This window comes from Lycium barbarum, chromosome 8 (assembly GCF_019175385.1).
Source record: "Lycium barbarum isolate Lr01 chromosome 8, ASM1917538v2, whole genome shotgun sequence".
In the NCBI taxonomy this organism is placed as follows: Eukaryota; Viridiplantae; Streptophyta; class Magnoliopsida; order Solanales; family Solanaceae; genus Lycium; species Lycium barbarum.
The window spans coordinates 2,667,938-2,688,961 of NC_083344.1; the positions used below are offsets into that span (position 1 = coordinate 2,667,938).

General features: G+C 34.7%; 4 protein-coding genes across 29 annotated transcripts in view; 1 reads left to right on the forward strand and 3 right to left on the reverse strand.

The window, feature by feature from the left end:
- LOC132605679 (putative pentatricopeptide repeat-containing protein At1g12700, mitochondrial) overlaps positions 1-2,350 on the reverse strand; it is a 96,470-nt gene extending 94,120 nt beyond the window's left edge. For 15 of the 25 annotated variants that reach the window (XR_009569404.1, XR_009569405.1, XR_009569402.1 and 12 more), the window contains exons 1-3: positions 2,081-2,350; positions 563-1,972; positions 394-420 (exon numbers count right to left, since the gene is read on the reverse strand). Coding sequence is in view for 14 of the 25 variants with exons in the window: in XM_060318849.1 (XP_060174832.1) it covers positions 394-420; positions 563-1,972; positions 2,081-2,284 (1,641 nt within the window). In the remaining 11 variants the exon portion in view is untranslated. Of the gene's footprint in view, positions 1-393 lie in introns of all 25 variants that reach the window. The other 10 variants (XR_009569409.1, XM_060318861.1, XM_060318857.1 and 7 more) reach the window with 4 other exon arrangements.
- Positions 2,351-8,766: 6,416 nt separating this feature from the next.
- LOC132606070 (pentatricopeptide repeat-containing protein At1g62670, mitochondrial-like) lies at positions 8,767-9,919 on the reverse strand. The gene is given in 2 exon segments (XM_060319392.1): positions 8,767-9,603; positions 9,605-9,919. Coding segments are annotated over 2 exon segments (1,152 nt in total).
- Positions 9,920-13,216: 3,297 nt separating this feature from the next.
- On the forward strand, positions 13,217-13,762 carry LOC132606073 (norbelladine synthase-like). Its single transcript, XM_060319402.1, has one exon. It carries the CDS (start codon positions 13,277-13,279, stop codon positions 13,760-13,762), a length of 486 nt encoding a protein of 161 aa, XP_060175385.1. The 5' UTR covers positions 13,217-13,276.
- Positions 13,763-14,321: 559 nt separating this feature from the next.
- LOC132605685 (uncharacterized) lies at positions 14,322-19,897 on the reverse strand. Of its 2 annotated transcripts, none has more exons than XM_060318869.1 (6): positions 19,741-19,897; positions 17,096-17,395; positions 16,918-16,975; positions 16,210-16,319; positions 15,434-15,665; positions 14,322-14,566 (listed from the first exon to the last, which is right to left on the reverse strand). In XM_060318869.1, the coding sequence occupies exons 2-5, from the start codon at positions 17,345-17,347 to the stop codon at positions 15,441-15,443; spliced, it is 645 nt and encodes a 214-aa protein (XP_060174852.1). In that variant the 5' UTR covers positions 17,348-17,395; positions 19,741-19,897; the 3' UTR covers positions 14,322-14,566; positions 15,434-15,440. The 2 variants fall into 2 exon arrangements, with proteins under 2 accessions (XP_060174852.1, XP_060174853.1); XM_060318870.1 differs by lacking the exon at positions 19,741-19,897 and adding an exon at positions 17,490-19,492.
- Positions 19,898-21,024: the final 1,127 nt, after the last annotated feature.

A 21,024-nucleotide genomic window follows, 5' to 3' on the forward strand; every position in this document is an offset into this window, starting at 1 on the left:
TCACCCAGAGTATACCCTACATGAACCACTTCTGATTCAATTTCAGAAAATCACAAATATTTGTACTATATGGTTCAGGGACAGACGTATGGGGTTGATCTTGTCATCTCTAGTGATCCAATTATGGTTAAGTAACCATGATTTTAGAACACATCAAAAAAAATGTCCCAATAGCAATTTATAACTTGCACGCAGTTGTAAATTGTTCCAATAGCAAAAGATAGAAAATGATAATACCTGAAGATAACTAAAAAACATTGTACACGATATGCAGGGACTTACAATGTGTGCACATAAGTGAACTCACATTATATATCGTATTAAGAGTGCAATGGCATCTGATTTTCAAGATAAATAAGAGTAGAAAAACAAACAAAATATCAAAAGTGATACCTCTCGAAAGCTCAAGCAATGTTCTAACTGCAAAGGATGCCGTTTCTCATGCAGGGATAAAAGGAAATTATATCATAGCCGAATAAATAAGAACTATTCACTTCTTATTAATCGAGTGAAGCTCGGGTATCATATCAAGGACATAAGGATTCTCTCTAATAACATTTACCAGTAACTCAGTGGTATTTGCATCAAATGAGAAGCCCCTTCCAACCATTTCTTTCATGAATGTTGCCATTGCACTAATTTTTCTGCACCTGAGAAATCCTCGCACAATAACATTGTAAGTGATGTCATTCGGCAAATAACCGCTCTCCTCCATTTTTCTTAGCATATGATTAGCTTCATCTATCGACCCTTCTAGACAAAATCCATTTATTATTGAATTGTATGTTCTTGTATCCGGGAGCAATCCAATTAGAGAAAGCTTCTCAAAAATAGCACGAGCTTTGTCAAGTTTACGATTTTTGCACAATCCATTAATGACAAAATTGTAAAATTTAATATGAGTGTTTTCTCTCTTTCTTTCCAACTTATTAAAGAGTGACATAGCTTCTTCAACAAGTCCGTACTTAAAATAACCATTGAGCAAAGTGCAGTGAGTGTATAAATTGGGTGCGGGCCCTGTAGATAGCATCTCATCAAAGAGCTTTTCTGCATCACTTATTCTTTCAACTTCAAACAGACCTTGCAAGATAGTATTGTACGTAACAATATTAGGTTTTGATCCCTTTTGAGAAATTTCATGGAACAACTGCATGGCCTCAGCCACTTTGTTTTCCTTACAGTATCCATTTATTAGTATGTTATAGCTAAAAATGTCAGGTTGAATGTTCTTATCTATCATGGAATCAAACACTCTCTTCGCTCTATCCAGTTGACCACACAAACAATATCCATCCATTATCGCATTGTAGGTGATTATATTAGGCTCTATACCTTTTTCAATCATGTATCTAAGTATTTCCTCAGCATCTTCAACTTTTCCTTCTTTGCACATTCCATCAATCACCATGGTGAAGGTGCACACATTTGGATAAATATTGAGGTTTACCATCTCAAAGAATAAAGTCATAACTTTTTTCCACTGACCAAGCTTACAGAAATAATCAATAAAAGAATTATAAGTGACTATGTCAGGAGGAACGCCTTTCTGCTTCATCTCATTCAAAAGGTTGATAGCAGCATCTAAATTTCTATCTTTGCAAAGGGCATCCATAATGATGGTGTAGATATATATGTCGGGCTTAGTATTCCCCTGTTCCATTAACCGGAGCAAACCTAAAGCTTTTTTAGTATGGCCCCTTTTGCTCAGCCCATTCATGACAGTTGCATACATGACTTTGTCAGGCTCACAAATCTTTTCTCTCACCAATTTTTTTAACAATTCAACTGCATCATTGACCTTATTTTCAGCAAAATATCCCTTTGTTAGAGCCGTAAAGGTGACAACATTAAACGGAATGCCATTCTTCATGTAAATGGCCAACACCGAAAATCCAAAATCAGCACGATGCATCAGGCAATAACTATTAATCACAATATTCAAGATGAAATTACTAATTGGGATACCCAATGTCTGCATTTCACGAAAAAGAGAAACAACAGCAGAATAATGCTTCATGTTTAGCAGTGTCTTAAATAATTTACGGAAAATGAAAACAGAAGGAAGAGGCTTCATTCTAACCAATTGATGGAAGAGAGTAACAGCATCATCCAAACACTTGACATTCTCAATCTTGCTATTTAACCCAAGTTTAGCCTTTACTGAAATTGATCTATTAGCATGGCAAGAAGAATAAGCTCTAGTTGAATAAGAATGGGAAATACCAAAGAAAGAAATAAAGGGTATAATAGCATTGTTAGGGATACACAGAGAAATTCTCCTCATCTTTAGTGATGTGATAGTGGTATTCTATTAAGTGTGCCCTAATTTTGGACGAAATAACAAATGAGGGAGTTGGGTCATATTATACTTATACGGGTCAAAACACATCATACCAAATTACCAATGATAATAGGGTCATCCTTTCAATATGTTCAAAAATTGTTCGAGTCAAATAGGGGACTTAGAGCCTGTTTGGCTTGCCGGCTAAAAACAACTTATTTTGAAGAGTATTTTAAAAAAAAAAAAAAAAACTTTTAGTGAAAAACAGTTTGTGTTCATTTTTTAGTGCGGATTTCACTTCTTTTGGGGTGGTCTTTAATTTTTGTCCCTCAAATTGATGGTCTTTAAATTTTGTCTTTCGCTTAAAAAGGTGGCTGAAAATACTCTGAGGTTCTGGGTTCAAACTCCCACTCAGTTAAAACAAATTCGCAAGGCAAAGTCTGCCGTTTCCGGCATAGGTTCTATGTAACTTCGCCCGAATAGGCATAGAAACCTATGCCTTGCGAAAATATTATTATTTTTGACTCTACTGGGTTTCGAACACAGTACTTCGGGATATTTTCAGCCATCTTTTTAAGCGAATGGCAAAAATTAAAAACCAGCGAACTGAGTGGCAAAAATTAAAAACCAATCTGTATGAAGGGCAATCGTGTTAAATGCCCGTTTGTGTTTGGCTAATTTATGAAAAGTGCTTGACTGATTTTAATAAACAGATTGTGTTTGGCCAATTTTCTTAAAAAAGTGCTTTTGAGTGTCAAATTACAAAAAATGACAAGTATCAACGAACGACTACTATCAATATTATTTTACAGAGAGAAATAATTTTAAATATCTATTATGAAACACTACAATTAAGTTAATACTTTTATTTAATTAAAATTTAAAAGTACATATTAAAATTTTCAACTAGCATAATACAAATACTAAATATTGATATAATATCAACACAATGATTTAAATATACTAAAAAGCTACAGCCAAAATAAAATTCAAAATCAATCCACAAATTAAAATTCAACACAAAGAATTATTAATTAGAAATTAATGAATTAATGAGGGATATACTTGATAAATATGTATTTATGGTAGGGATATTTTTATCTTGAAAGAAATAATTTTCTACTTCTGCTTTTTTCAAGAAGCAAATTTTTTTTACTTCTGCTTCTACTTAAAAACAGTTTTACTAATTGGTCAAACACCTCAAATATAAAAAAAAAAAAAAAAAAAAAATCTTTTCCCCCAAAAAAAGCGTTTTTAGTCTCAAAACGGCTAGGCCAAATAGGCTCTTAAACCCATGCAAAAAAATCTAAACGTCCATCCTTCTATTATTTTGCTTTACACGATTTGGTGACTGATATATTCTTCGGAAAAGAGCCTAAAATGCCTTTGGACTATCAGATTTGCTAGAAAAATGCCATCCATTTATCTATTCGCTCTAAAATGTCCTCGCTGTGAACCTATTGGCCCTAAATTGCTCTTATTTTAACGTTCCTATTTAAAAATATATTTAAAAAAAATCATTTATTATGTGACATAATTCTATTGGCTTTTTAAAATAAACCTAATTAATTAAAATCCCAATCCAAAATAAGATCCACCTAAAACCCATACCCTCCCCGCCTACATGCCCCATTAGTTAATTAGAATTGAAATTGAGTTTTTGGTTATGGGTTTTTTCATTTCTGCTTTTTTCTTTTTCTTTTTGGTTCTTCGAATTTGCAATTTGCTGGGATTTTGTGGAAATTTTGTTCTATGTTGAAGCATTTTCATGGTGGTTTTTGTTGTTTTTTATGTATGTTATTTCTTCTTCTTGTAAATTTGCAAATTGTTGACATTTCAAAGGGTAGAGATTTGCTACTATAGCACTAATGATTTTGCGATGCATCAGTGGAGTGAAGTTTTCAGTAAATCGGCACCGTTGTACTAGTCTAATTTTTCGATTATGCGTTTCTTTGTTCTACTTTTTTTGGTTATGGGTTTCTTTGTTCTGCTTTTTTCAGTTCTTGGAATTCACCAATTTGATGAGATTAATTCGATACAATTGGTGATGATGAACAATTCGAGGAAGATGAAGAACAAGGGAGATTATCGACAATTCATTTTAGTTTAATGGGGCATTTAGGCGGGGCGGGTATGAGTTTTAGGTGGATCCGGGTTTTGAGTTGGATTTTAATTTTTTTTTTTATTACATAGGGGTAGGGGAAGGGAATTACAATGTGGGGATTCGAACCTTTACCAATAAGGTGAAAGTTTAAGTAGTCAACCAACTGAGCTACTAGATCCCTACGGATTTTAATTTATTAGGTTTATTTTAAACTTATCCAATAGAATCATGCCACGTGATAAATGGAATTTGTTTAATTATATTTTTAAATGAGACCGTTAAAAATAAGAGTAATTTAGAGCCAATAGCTTGACGCTGAGGGTATTTTAGAGAGAATAGGTAAATCGAGGGCATTTTTATCCAAATTCGAAGTTCAAGGACATTTTAGGCCTTTTTTCATATATTCTTTTAAATTATTAGCTTATGTTATTCTAACATATTTAACTCCAAATTTGATTTTTTATATTTGAATTTGAGTTGCATTTTCACTCGCATATTATACTATTTTAATCCGTTCTATATAAACTTTTTTTTTTCAAATGTCCCCGAAGCAATGCTTGACCAAATAATCGAATTAAATGTCTAGATGCTCACTCAACTTATAGTAATTAGCCCCCAAAGTCACTCAACATTATTTTGTCTTCTAAATGTCATTCAGCTTTACGTGTTACCTTCATGATCATCCACCTTTACCTAGTTAGCTTTCATAGTCTTTTTAATCGGAAATACAATTTTTGGTACATATTTAATAATGTGACAACTGCAAATTTTTAGATAAAAATATTTAAAAAATAAAAACCATTATTAAGATTTATTTAGGACCCAATCCAATTCTTAATTCGACCCGCTTAAAATGGGTTAAATATATAAGAGGTTATTTAAGGAAGGCTAAAAAGTGCACCAATTTCACAGATATGAGGACTTTAGTGTATCATCAAAGAACAGTGGTGATTTTGAACTTAGATCCAAACATAAAGGACATAGGCTTTTACTCTAACCTTTCCTCTTAAGAAATCACCTTTTGCTAATCCTATCCATAAAAGGATTGGAATATGCATTGCATATAAATATCAGTCATCCTGTGTGCTTTGATTCAAGTTTCAATTAAAGTACAAAATTGCTTTACAAAACCAAACCCGAACCTCCACGATTTTGCATTAGCAGGAAGGAATTCGTAACGTAGTAGAGGGACTTCAGTCTCCAAACAACAACTCAAGAGTTTAACCACATGGTGATGATTGACTTGCGAAAGAATGATCACTTCATCAATGAACAATTCTCTTTGGCTCTCGTCCATTGTTTTTGACTATTTAATCGCGACCCCACATTTGTCCGGTAGGACACCTTTGTAAACCATACCATAACCACCACAGCCGAGGATACGATCCTCATCATAGTTGTCGGTGGCTTTTTCGAGCTCTGCTGCCGTAAAGATATTAGCTGCATACTCAATGCCACCCTCATTTAATCTGAGTTTCTGTGTCAACAACAAACCACCATTTTTCTGAAAAAACTTTTCCCTGATTCTAATGAGTTGTCTTCTTTTGATGCCCAAGTATATCCAAGTGGCACTGATGACCAAAGCTAGAAAGCCAAAGCACAAACCTGCATGCATATTTTTCAGATATATTTCGTTCTCCGTCAAAACATTCTATATAAGTCACTTAATTCAACTAGAAACTTAATAGGATGGATTTCAAATTCCTAAATCTTATATGAACCAACCTGGAATAATTCGCATGGTATTTTTATGCCAATTTAATTATATTAGAAAAGAACTTAAGTGTGAATCAAACCATTCCATTTTATACAATGGTATTTGACTGGACATGGAGTTAAATGAAAAAAGAAAGACTGTTGTAACATACCAAAAGTACCTTTAGAACTTGTGGTCCCAAACTTCTTGATCATGACATTCTGTGGTTATGAGAGCATGTCATTAATGGTAAAGCGGAAAGTTTAATGTTAAAGAGTTCCCATATTTAGAAATGTGTCATTTTTTTTAACAGCCTAAAAGTGAAAGAGTAATACATGAAATGAAACAGAGAAGAAAAAAGATGATGAAAATTGGAAGCAAAAAGCCCATAACATTGAACAAAACTAACTTAGCTGCTTGGAAGGATTTAAGATATGAAAACTAAATTAAACTAATCAAAATCCATCCCAAGGGGTTAGCTCAATTGGCAAAGGTTGTGGGACTTGTGTCATGGATCACAAGTTTGAGGCTGTGCCAAGCGAACTAACTCTTATATTTAAGTGAAGAAGGGTAGAGGGATGGATCCCCGAGTTAAGGCTGTTGTTGGCCCAAAGAACAGATTTCTCAGTCATAAAAAATATTAATCATAATCTGATGGTGTAGACCTACTACCTAGTGAGAGTTGAAGGATGGGTGACTTAGAGTTCTGAGGGGTGCAACCGCGGCCATTTCTTTTGCCATCACCAATCTGACCATGTGGACAAGTGCAGTTGTAGCCTCTAGGAAAGTTAATGCATATTCCATCACAACGATTATCCTCGCATTCATCTATGTCTAGCAATTAATCAAGTACATTCCATGACAGGGAAGTCCATTTCTGAAACTACAGGAAGCATTGGAGTTAGAGGCTAAAGGAGAATACTTGAAACAGATGATTATAAGGGTCATGATATACCTTCTCCCCAAGAGTGGGAGAAAGTTAAAATTTAAAGTCTGAAAAGTTAGGATAAAAAATTAGTGTGCCTCCTTGGGATGTATAAAGTTCATTCCATGCAAAATGACCCATCAAACTATTGAGTCAAAATTAGTGCAACTTGACGGATAAAAATGCAACACTAACCAACACATACAAAATCATATTTAGAGATTTGAAAAATATGTAAATTTGGAAGAATATAAGCTACAATAACTTCAGAAAAATACAATAGCTTTCCCTACTTATTTTTTTCAAAAAAAAAAAAAGGAGGGGACATTGGATCATATACTGATTCATGTTACCAACAGAACTACTATTGCACCACAAGAGAAGATTATGTAAACACTTATTCTTGATTCTAAAGATATGGTTTCTTTTTTCCTTCAAAGCAAGCTCTATTCGTTTCCAACCATTAGGTCCAAAAAACGCAGGAATAGTGTTCCACATCAAATTCAAGCCTTTATGGCTCCTCTGTCCTTGCCAACACTCCATTAAACCCCTTATGCTGTTAGGAATTGCTTAAGTTATACTCAAGAAAGGGTCCCAACACTGTCCAGAAAATTTACAATAAAGTCTAATAATTACAGCAAGTGATTTATTTTCCCCATGTTTCTTCCATACAAGCAGCTGAAGTCTATTCATGATGTGAAAACATAGGTGGTACTGGATTCACTAAGCGGACATGTTGTACAACAGCATTCTTGAGTACCTTTCCATTAAAAAAAAAATTGCTTGAATGTCAGTCATCGGAAGGAATCTTCAGTAGTGATAGTACTCTCCTGAAACCCATAGGTCTCACCCTATTTTCTTTATTTTGTTTCAACAATCAAATACTACAGCAGCAACTATTAAGCCACTAGCCTGAACAAGATTCTTCCTACCATAGGTACAGGATTTTTAAACATCTCGATTTGAGCTGTTCTATGTTGTCATTGAGACATCTATCATTCCTCTCAATCGAAATAGATAACAATTACTCCCTCCGTCCTAATTTAAGTATCTTAGTTTGATTAGGTACGGAGTTTAAGAAATAAAGATAGACTTTTGAATCTTGTGGTCCTAAATTAAATGTGTATAATGTACTAAAATATCCTTTGAATCTTGTGGTTATAAACTTGATGTTTGAATTGTCAACTTACTAAATGTAGAAAGAAACACTCTTTTTGGGATAGATAAAAAAGGAAAGTAAGACACTTAAATTGGGAAGGAGGGAGTATATCTTTTCTCCCTCCTTGGTGCTTCTGTCCAAAAAATACCCGAAGATAACTAATAGAACAGCAACTGATATTACTAGACTCATCCGTGCACACATATCACCATTATTATTATTTTTTAAATAGGCATGGTTTTTAACATATTAAGAGTGCAATAACATATGATTTCTAAGAAAAAGAAGACTCAATATATCAAAACTGAGGTACCTCGTCAATAGGCCTCCCGAGAAAACTCAAGAAATGTTCCAACTGCCATCAGCTTCTACAATTCCAACTGGATGCCATTTCTTTTGCAGGGATAAAAAGGACATTGTATCACAGCCATAGTGTAGCCGAATAAACCATGGGAAGAAAATATTCACTTCTTATTTTTCAAGTGAAGCTCTGGTATCATGTCAAGAACGGAAGGATTCTCCCTTATAACATTTACCAAAAACTGAGCTGTAGTTGCATCAAATGAGAAGCCTCTTCCGGCCATTTCCGTCATGAAAGTTGTCATTTCACTAATTTTGCTGCACCTGAGAATCCTTGCATAATAACATTGTAAGTGACATTGTTTGGAAAACAACTGTTGTCTTCCATTCTTCTTAGCATATCTTTAGCTTCATCTAACAACCCTTGAAGACAAAATCCATTTATCATTATAGTGTATGTTCTCACATCCGGAAGCAATCCAATTGAAGAAAGCTTCTCAAAAATAGCAAGAGCTTTGTCGACTTTATCATTTTTGCACAATCCACTAATGATATTATTGTAAAATATAATATTAGTATTTTCTCTCTTTCTTTCCAACTTACGAAAGAGTGGCATAGCTTCTTCTACAAGTCCATGCTTAAAATAACCATTAAGCAAAGTGTTATGAGTGATTAAATTAGGTTTAGGCCCCGTAGATAGCATCTTGGCATAGATTTGTTTTGCAGATCCAATTCTTCCAACTTCAACAAGACCTTGCAAGATAGTATTGTACGTAAAAATATCAGGTTTTGATCTCTTTTGAGAAACTCCACGAAACAATTGCATGGCCTCATCCACTTTCTTTTTCTTACAGTATCCATTTATTAGTATGTTATAGCTAATAATGCCAGGTTTTTTATCTATCATGGAATCAAACACCCTCCTCGCTCTATCCAGATGACCACGCAAACAATATCCATCAATTATCGCATTGTAGGTGATTATATTAGGCTCTATACCTTTTTCAATCATGTGTCTCATTATTTCCTCGGCATCTTCGACTTTTCCTTCTTTGCATAGTCCATCAATCACCATGGTGAAGGTGTGCACATTTGGGTAAATATTGAGGTTTACCCAGAGAACAAAGTCAAAAAAATTTCCACTGACCGAGCTTACAAAAATAATCAATAAGAGAACTATAAGTGACTATGTTAGGAGGAATGCCTTTCTGCTTCATCTCATTGAAAAGGTTGATAGCAGCATCTAAGTTTCTATCTTTGCAAAGGGCATCGATGGCGATGTTATAGATGACTATGTTGGGCTTAGTATTTCCCTGTTCCATTAACCGGAGCAAACCTAAAGCTTTTTGAGTATGACCCCTTTTGCTTAGCCCATTCATGACAGTTGCATACATGACTTTGTCGGGCTCACAAATCTTCTCACTCACCAATTTTTTTGAACAATTCAACTGCATCTTTGACCTTATTTTCAGCAATGAATCCCCTTATTAGGGTGGTAAATGTGACATCATTATACGGAATACCATTCTTCAAGTAAATGGGTAACACTGAAAATGCACACGATGCATCATGTTAATCACATATTCAAGATGGTTACATTAATTGGGATACCCAATTTCTGAATTTCTTGAAAAAGAGAAATGACAACAGATGTCACGTGTCTGGCGTGTGAAAGCATCACCTATAAAATTTGGTCGAGGTGAGAATAATCACCGCAAATTGCAGTTTAAGAGGTAATAGAATCTCATATTATTTAGGTCTGCAAGTTATAAAAGTAAAGTTTAGGGTTTTTTTTTTCAGATTAATATAGGTTGGGCTAATAAAGGCCTTAGGTGGGTACACCTTTTGCCATCATATCTACATGCATATTATACTATTTTAGTTTCAAGGATTGAGAAATAAAAAAATAGGAGAAAAATTGTAACAAATGATCTATACGAATGCAGTCGTTGACGTCAAAACAATGCATATGTATGTACATTGGACCGGTTACAGCATAATTTTGACACCTATATTATTAATTAAAGAAGACAAGTATTAATTAACGGCAATTGCTGGTTAAATTCAAGGGAAAGGGGTAAAAAATATCTCTCTATCCTGAAAAAAGGGTTAAAAAAATCATCCGAACTTATTTTAGGTTAAAAATACCCCTCCCGTTATTAAACTTTTCAAACATATCCCTCTTTTAACAAAAATATCCAAACCCCCAAAATGCCCTTTTTGTTTTACCCGACCCAATAAAATATTAACCCCTAATCAACCAAACAATATCCATATTGGTTGTTTTAACACATTTCCGTATGTGGGTACTTATCAAGATTCCATTTTTTGATCTTGGTATGCTAAATAAGCAAATGGGTCACAGCCACTATTGGCCATCCAACATACACAAACAGAAAATGTTTCACAGCAGAAACAGTTGGAATCGCAACAATTACCAACACATTTAATTGTTGCAATTACCCCCGAACACAACTAATAATGATTCTTTAAGTTGCCTCATCATCGGCGGCAACGACACTCCTTTAATATGGGAACCGTCACTTTTCTCTCTCTCTAATGTCGATGAAAGGATGTTTAACGCTTGGGTATTGTTTGGTTGATTAGGGGTTAATATTTTATTGGGTCGGGTTAAAGTGGGGTCGAGTAAAAAAAAATGAGTATTTGAGGGGTTTGGATATTTCTATTAAAAGAGAGTTATGTTTAAAAAATTTAATAACGGGAGGGATATTTTTAGCCTTTTTTTTTTTTTAAAGTAGAGGGATAATTTTGACCCGTTTCCCTAAATTCAATAAGCAGGGGAAGACGAAGAATACTGAAGGCGGCCGCTTTAACAGACGGTTAAATTAAACGATTTCTCGAAGTTTTGTGACTGGATTTAGTATACATCTTTAATGGGCTTTAGGAGTCTAGATCGATACATGTAACTTTAATTTATTTTCATTTTGGTTAACTCAGCTAGGAATATTTCTACCTCAACTTTATTACTAGTTGATAATATTGGTAAATTTTGCCCTTATAATATGTTAATGAAGCTAAAGCTTGAAAGAACACACCATCTTTTCAACTCTTGATGCTATTTGAATATTTCTTGGCCATCGTTTTCTCCATAATCTCGTAGATGTGTATTTTCTACTCTATATATATAAGTGTCTTTATTTTCTTTTGAGAAAACAGCACTTGCAACATTTTGTCCAAAGCAACCCTGGTTCTATCAACCTTGCAATATTCTTTTAGCTTTGTAATTGAAAAATAGTTATTGTCATGAAATTTTATAATCCGTAGATGAAATTCAGGACATTGTCATCGAGTTCCACTTGTGGAATTTGAGACTGTATAATAATTACTATTTCTTAAAAATAGGATCGCAAAATGACTTGTAAACTCTATTTTTACGATAAATGGCTACGCACCAAAGTTTAGCATTTTTTCTTTACTTGGGTTTTGGGGCGAGCGGGACTAAAATTAAATTATATTTTCTATACGTTGGTTTTAGGTTTGCTCTACTTGTGCATGACCATGATCCGTGACTTAGCTTTTGAATATATTTTTCCCATTTTGGTGCCGGCATTTTCCCATTCAACCTGACTGGCAAAAAAATAGGTAAATTTTTGGGTAGAAACAAAGTGTTGAAAATGATTATGTTGGTTACATGAATACAGTGACTATTCATTTTGTCCACCTCGAATATAATTTTGGACTTTCGATAAAATGCGTACATTTTTTAAGGACTAAAAAAATTATATGAGCAAGAACAATCTTATATGGATCTTACATCTTACTTTTTTCTTTTGTTTCTTAGGATTCAGATAAACCTTTCCTCAAATGACTTGATTTGATACCAAACACGTTGATATTAAGGTTGAATGTCAGAGTATTGAGTTCATTACCAACAGTTAGGTCAAAATCCTTTTAATTAGATAAAAATACTTTTAATTTTCTAAAAGGAAAGGATTAGGAATGATTATTCATTGCCCTTCTTTCTTTGTTCTTAAGATGCCTCCAGGCTCTAACTATAGGAGGATAATCACATAACTTTTAGCCCCACAACCACCCACACCTGGGCCACTGCTAATTTGACAGTTGGGTGAGGAAGAGAGTGAGGAATCCCCAATCATGAAGCATGAGAACAAGCAATTATTCAAAAAAAAAAAAACAATGGAAAAAATATTACATATGGATCAATTTGTTTGGTCACTGCAAAAGTAACTAGTGTTCTGGTTAGCACTTAGCACTACAAAAAATCAAGTGGATGTCACCTAATACTAGTGGTCCACCTGTGACACCGCATTTGAAGGGGAATCATGGAGAACTAGTAAAGCTGTCTTTGAGCTATAGGTAATAGACTCGAGTTGTAAAATCAGTCATTGATGTTTATGTCATGGTGGGATGCCTACATTACAAACTCCCTTGAGGTACGTCTTTTTAGCTATAGGTAATAGACTCGAGTTGTGAAATCAGTCATTGATGTTTATGTCATGGTGGGATGCCTACATCACAAACTCCCTTGGGGCACGTCTTTTCTCGAATTCTACGGGAACACAGGATGCCTCGTGCACCGTGGCGCTCTCTTTACCCATGTCACCACATCAAGAAACCATTATACAATTGGCCGGCCATCTGCTAATATTTGTTAAGAATATGTCAAATTCGTCTCTCATTCGGCAGGCCTTAATTATATGCTCCAAATGTTATCATATATTGTGTGTCTCTGTGTGTATATATATATCTAATCAAACATGAAAGAAAATCATTCAGCAATCAAAAACAGCTCATATAAAACTACCAATTTTTTTCACTGATCAAACAATATGTTTGGAACAATTTCTGAAGAGATTGAAGTTCATGTGCCAGCAAATGAAGCTTGGAAAATCTATGGCACTATTCAATTAGCAAATATTGTTGTAAAAGAGCTTCCGAATATCGTTCACAAGGTCGATATACTTGAAGGTGATGGTGGTGTTGGATCAGTCCTCAACGTAACATTTCCACCAGGCACTCCACTTTTGACATCTCACAAAGAAAAATTTGTTGTTATTGATGATGAGAAGAGGGTGAAAATTGCACAAGTAGTGAAAGGTGGACTTCTTGATCTTGGATTTACACTTTATAAGGTTAAGTTTGAAGTCATAGAGAAGGATAAAGAAAAATGCATCACAAAAACAACAATTGAGTATGAAGTCAAGGAAGAGGCAGCTGCTAATGCCTCATTTGTTAGCATTCAACCCTTTGTGGCCATAATGAATTTGGTTGCAAAGTCTCTGACTCAAGGCAAAGATGGTCAGTCATCAACCTGATGCTTTAGTTTGCATCAACGACGGATCCAAGATTCAGAATCAATATGATTAACATGAGTGTGAACTAAGATGTTATTATGTGTATGCATTTTAAGTTTCTTTTTGCACAAAGATAGCGTTTTGTGCACTCTTATCTTTCTTCTCATCTTCTATATAAATGAAATCAAATTCCATGGAGGGTTTGCCTTGACTAAATACCAGTTCAATAATATTAGAACACCGATTTTTTTAAACCATCCGATTTATGAAGTCCACTGGTCTGACTAATCCAGATTCAAGCCAAGTAGACTTACTAGAAGGGAGTACAGCACTCCCTATCACGAATTTCCTCTATTCACAAGTGCTCAAACTTGAACCTAAGAACTTTGGTTAAGGGTGGAGGGATGTCAATAATCCCACCACACCCCCAAGTAGCAAATCCATTTGTCAATTATGACCTTGAAGTCCTTTTCATTACACCAATCTATCCACCGAGTTCAAACCGCGTATCACTGAGGCTCGAGGATCTCTCGGTTATCAAAAAAAGTTTGCTGAACCATCATATTGACAAAAATCTACATGCCACAAACAAAAGTTCAGACTTTCATTGAGGTATATTACACTAATGATGTTTTTTTTTAAAAGAATCAGTGCATATAGCTTAATTCCATTTACTAATTACACCATCTTTTAAGCAGAGACTGGAATGGTACATAGTTGATTGTGACCTAAAACTTAACTGAATAAAAGTATCTCCATTCATACTTCCCTTTCACTCTCACAGTCACACACTTTCTCCTCCACAGGTCAAATGATGGCCAAATCCTGTCAAAGAAGGCGGCTAACGATGTTATAATAGCCAAATTTAAGGGGTGATTTGACTGAAAGGATAAAGAAAAACAATGCCCTGTACAATGTTTGGTTGGTGGAATTAAAAGTAATAATTCATGCATAACTAACTAATGCAATGTTTAGCTGACTGTATAAGAAAAGATAATTCTCACATAACTAATGCATCATTTGGTTAGCGATATTAAATAATTCATGAACTAAATTATGCAGGAACACCTATGTTATTTTATGCTCGATAAAATGTGGAATAAAAATACGTGCAAGTATTTAAGACAAGGCATAATACATAACTAGGCCCTTAAACTTGGCTTCAGCTGGCATATATGCCCTTCAACTTTGGGTGTGCACAAGTAGGCACCTTAACTTGTATAAAGTTGACCAAGTAAACACAAATACTGAAGTAGCATTGCAATGGCACTGACATGGCCCTCCAATATTTATGTGCCACATCAGTGCCATGTCATCACTTGTATTTACTTGTTCAACTTTATACAAGTTGAGGTGCCTACTTGTACACACCCAAAGTTGGAGGGCATACTTGCCAGCTGAGAGGTCTATTTATGTATTATGCCTTAAGACAAATGTGTACTTAAAGCAGGTAATCCCTACACATCATTCACTGCATAAATTCCTACATTATAGTTAGCCGTATAACAATCATTTCATCATTAGTCAAGGCATAAATCATCCTTATAATTCTCAACGTGAACCAAACGACCCGTTAGCACTTTCCATGTGTAAGGAAAAGATTACAACACAAGCACAAAGGGACAAATCCTAGTTCATTTATTCAAGAAAGAGAGATAAAGAAAAAAGTTTACGAGGGAGCGGCAGACAAACCTTTGACTTAAGTTGTGGCGGGAAGATATACTCTTATGGTATCCTTCATAGCGATTTTCCTCCTACACGTAGGACATTTACCCTGGGCAGCAATGGATGCTTTAATGCACGCCTTGCAGAAAATGTGACCACATTTAGTCGACCTCTCATCAACCAATGGACCCATGCACACTGGACAGCTGAATGTAGGCTCTTTTGGTGGTGCTGGTATTGCACTTTTTAGATCAACTTTCTGGCATGGGGAACAAAATTAATTAGAATAATGTTGTGAAACTTGAGATGGTGGATCCATTTAAATATATTTTTTGGGGAAAAAACAGGCACTTAAGGTGTGTTTGGTATGAATTAATATGTTCTCCATGGAAAATGTTTTCCTAGAAAATGTCTTCTTGGAAAACAAGCGGGTTTCTTACTTATTTTCTAGTATTTGGTAAGAAAGTGAAAAATATTATCCCAAGAGCATTTATGTGTAATCTAGTAAAACACTATAGAGGTGAGATGGGCTGCGGAGTGAGGGTTTGGGGTGGTCTAGGGGTGAGGGGTTGGGAGTGTTGGATGGGTCGGGAGAAGACAATGAACTTGGAATGTCACTTATAGAACTTGTTTTCCCTACTTCCATTAGGCAAGTCATTTTCCTCATTTTAAGGAACTTGTTTTCCTCGAGAGTGTTTTCCAAAATATTATGAACCAAACATGGGAACATTGAAAAATGCTTTCCTCCATACCAAACACGCCCTTAAAAACAAGATAATTCAGCTGTAGTACATGGCATGTACCTTTGGACAGCTATGTCCTTCTAGGTCTATGTGAATATCACCACTTGTTGCTTGATTTGTAAAGACTCTTCTACGCTTGTCGCGACTGTTACCCCTAGACGTACGGTCCTCTGCAATAGCCGTGAACCAACCAAAGCCAATCACAAAGGGTAATGGAAGAAATAAATCATGCCAAGCTTTCAATGAAAAAGGACTACCCAAAAAACACATCAGGTCAAGCACTTGTGATGGAAGTAAATTAAGAAAACATACCAGAAGAGGATTAGAAGACAATACTAAAGAAAATTCTGTTGATACAGGCAAAGTATTATGTCACTTCAACACTCATTTTAATTCCGATTTTTTCTGTATTTTTATCCTGCTTTGCATTTATCTAGGACAAAACGAAGCATTAATTAAATTCTCCATTCCACCAGAACAGATACTCCTTGAATGCACAAAAATTGGTACATTGAGTTGATATCCTCAAGGAAATAGAAGATTTTCACAGGTCAAGAATATCTTGAGTTTGAAAAAAAAAAAAAGGATGAAAGATTTTCTCATTTAAAGAAGAAAAAGAGAGGTTACTCTATGCTATTCTGGTCAGAAAATTCTTAGATAGAGAAAATTAAGAAGTTCTATAGCTCCTGACCGCCAAAAAAAAGTTCAATAACTAACAATGCACACACTACCTGCAGGTGTAACAGGCTTAACAGAAGAATAAATTACCAGAATCCACATCAAGCACAATAACCCGTCCTTGATTCCTTCTGGAGTTGTTCTTAGCCTAATAAAACATGAGAAGAACTCTAACATAATTAGACTCGATGTGGAAACATCAGCCATAATCGCACAATCTTACCGAAGGAAAAAAAAAACAATTAGAATAGTAAGGAAAAGTACATACTGCTTCAAACGCCCTAGGGGATGATATAATCACATCATCATCAAGTGCCTCAACATCAATTGCTGCAGGTGTCGAAGAGGTACCTCTTTGTCCATGTGTCGTATCCCCAGACACAACATGAATAAAAGTTCCTTCCTGATCTCTGTTCTCACCTGCCGGTGCAACATTTAGATCCACCGTTAGCACAACATTTCTTCTTGAATGGGACCTTGTACGCCTAACTGGCTGTGCCCTTCTATCTCGGGTACTCATGCTATGCTCGGTTGTACTCTCCAGGGGTTAGCTTCGACGGTATGATTCCTAAGAAGATGTCAGGTGATATTATATAATTGGAAGAGGCAAAGACGGATAAATTTGAAGTTACACTAAGGTCTATTTTATACTAAATGTTAACCTGCAGAAACCCCCCTATTACTTCGCGATGCTCCAAAAGAAACCACACAAGTATAGAAACAACCAACCCGCTATATCTTCATACTTAATAACAAAAACTTCAGTAACATAACAAACAACGCAAGCAAAAAATAAACGTTCAGTCCCAATTCAGATAACTCAACACAATTTAACTATTTCTAGACTAAATGTTAACCTGCAGACACCCCCCTATTACTTCGCGATGCTCCAAAAGAAACCACACAACTATAGAAGCAACCAATCCGCTATATCTTCATACTTAATAACAAAAACTTCAGTAACATAACAAACAACACAAGCAAAAAATAAACGTTCAGTCCCAATTCAGATAACTCAACACCATTTAACTATTTCTAGACTAAATGTTAACCTGCAGAAACCCCCCTTTTACTTTGCGATGCTCCAAAAGAAACCACACAAGTATAGAAACAACCAACCCGCTATATCTTCATACTTAATAACAAAAAATTCAGTAACATAACAAACAACACAAGCAAAAAATAAACGTTCAGTCCCAATTCAGATAACTCAACACAATTTAACTATTTCTAGACTAAATATTAACCTGCAGAAACCCCCCTTTTACTTCGTGATGCTCCAAAAGAAACCACACAAATATAGAAGCAACCAATCCGCTATATCTTCTTACTTAATAACAAAAACTTCAGTAACATAACAAACAACACAAGCAAAAAATAAACGTTCAGTCCCAATTCAGATAACTCAACACCATTTAACTATTTCTAGACTAAATGTTAACCTGCAGAAACCCCCCTTTTACTTTGCGATGCTCCAAAAGAAACCACACAAGTATAGAAACAACCAACCCGCTATATCTTCATACTTAATAACAAAAACTTCAGTAACATAACAAACAACACAAGCAAAAAATAAACGTTCAGTCCCAATTCAGATAACTCAACACAATTTAACTATTTCTAGACTAAATATTAACCTGCAGAAACCCCCCTTTTACTTCGTGATGCTCCAAAAGAAACCACACAAATATAGAAGCAACCAATCCGCTATATCTTCTTACTTAATAACAAAAACTTCAGTAACATAACAAACAACACAAGCAAAAAATAAACGTTCAGTCCCAATTCAGATAACTCAACACCATTTAACTATTTCTAGACTAAATGTTAACCTGCAGAAACCCCCCTTTTACTTTGCGATGCTCCAAAAGAAACCACACAAGTATAGAAACAACCAACCCGCTATATCTTCATACTTAATAACAAAAACTTCAGTAACATAACAAACAACACAAGCAAAAAATAAACGTTCAGTCCCAATTCAGATAACTCAACACAATTTAACTATTTCTAGATTAAATATTAACCTGCAGAAACCCCCCTTTTACTTTGCGATGCTCCAAAAGAAACCACACAAGTATAGAAACAACCAACCCGCTATATCTTCTTACTTAATAACAAAAACTTCAGTAACATAACAAACAACACAAGCAAAAAATAAACGTTCAGTCCCAATTCAGATAACTCAACACAATTTAACTATTTCTAGACTAAACGTTAACCTGCAGAAACCCCCCTTTTACTTCGCGATGCTCCAAAAGAAACCACACAAGTATAGAAACAACCAACCCGCTATATCTTCTTACTTAACTTAATAACAAAAACTTCAGTAACATAACAAACAACAACAACAACAACAAACCCAGTATAATCCCACCTTGTGGGGTCTGGGGAGGGTAGAGTGTACGCAGACCTAACCCCCACCTTGAAAGGTAGGGCGGCTGTTTCCAAAGTAACATAACAAACAACGCAAGCAAAAAATAAACGTTCAGTCCCGATTCAGATAATTCGACACAATTTTACTATTTTTAGACTCAATGTTAACCTACAAAAGCCCCCCTTTTACTCTGCGATGCTCGAAAGAAACCACAAAACTATAGCAAAAATCTCAGTAACATAACAAACAATGCAAGCAAATATCTGAAATGTATATGAAGCTCTTCCCTTTTTGGTCAGTGCCAAAAAAAAAAATTGATATCTTTACATATTTAGTACCAATTTAACTTTAAAATTTGTACCATTAATAAATGCCCAGTCAAAACACATACACATTAATTGAGACTGAAAAGTTATATAACTTTTTTTAAAAAAAAAAAATTAAGAACAAAAGAGATAAAATACATGAAATTTGCAGATTTGCAAGGAAGTATAATAAATTAATTAAAACAAAAAAAAAATTAAAGAAAATCGAACCTGAATTTGTTTAATTTTGTGGTCTTTCAGTGTGTTAGGGTTTTATTTTATTTTATTAGAGATAGAAAGAGAAGTAGTGCGTGAATGTACTTTGAATGTCGGTTTCCTTTTACACTTTTCCAACTTTTGAAATTCAAATACAGACAACATTTTTTAACATAATTTTGTTTTTTAAATTCAAGATCAAATAAGGAAATAAAAAAAATCTTTTCCTTTTCTGCACTTTTTCATAACATAAATATTACTTCTTCCGTCCCAAAAAGATTATTTTAATTTGACTGACATAAAGTAGGGGTGGGCGTTCGGTTTCGATTTTTTCAATTCGATTTTTTTGATATGCATGACGAATCCTCAAGGTCTGCCCAGTCTTAGCTTAGTCCAGTGGATGAACATGCAAAAAAACCAATTGTATGTTTTGCCCTTTTCTGTGAACATTGAATCATAAACAAAAATTCAAAGGTAAACCAGTAGCCATTTTTATGTTTGGTAGCACCACACCAGTAGCCAAAACTAGCAGGTAGCGCCAAAACTAGCAGGTAGGACCAAACCAATAGCCAAAAATTACATAAACCAGTAGCCATTTAATATTTTTTTGGCTAATATATAAAATTTCGGTTTAAACTGAAAACCTGAAAAACCGAACTCTAAATCCCGAACACCGAACCGAACACCGAAATTTCTAAAAACCGAAACCGAACCGAAAACCCAAAAAATCGAAAAACCGAACACCGAAAAAACCGAATTAATTCGGTTCGGTCTGGTTTTTCGATTTTTGGTATTTATGTCCAGCCCTAACATAAAGTTTAAGAAACAAAAGAAGATTTTTGAAATATGTGGTCCAAAATAAGCCTTAGATATTTGTGTGGTTGTAATAATTTCATAAAGTTAAATTGTTTCTAAATATAAAAAGGTGTCAATCTTTTTGAGACAGACTAAAAAGGAAAGGAAGACAATATTTTTTAAACGGAGGGAGTACTTATTACATAAGAACTATCCGGTATGGAAATAAAAAAGTTTGTGACGCTGAATGACCTCTTGATAGATAAGAGAAAATCGGAAATAACTCTTTTTGAATATTATTCTCAATACAAAATCTAATGCTTTGAACAATATAAAGATTTTGTCAGATCGAATTTGAATTATCGTGCTATTATTACTTAGTATTCATATGACGACGACATAGTTTTCTTTTTTCTCTGGAATGAAAACATTATTGGCGTCAAGTGTGAGAGAATGCTAGACGTTTAGTATATAATAGGGAAAAGTGCAAATATAGCCCTTAAC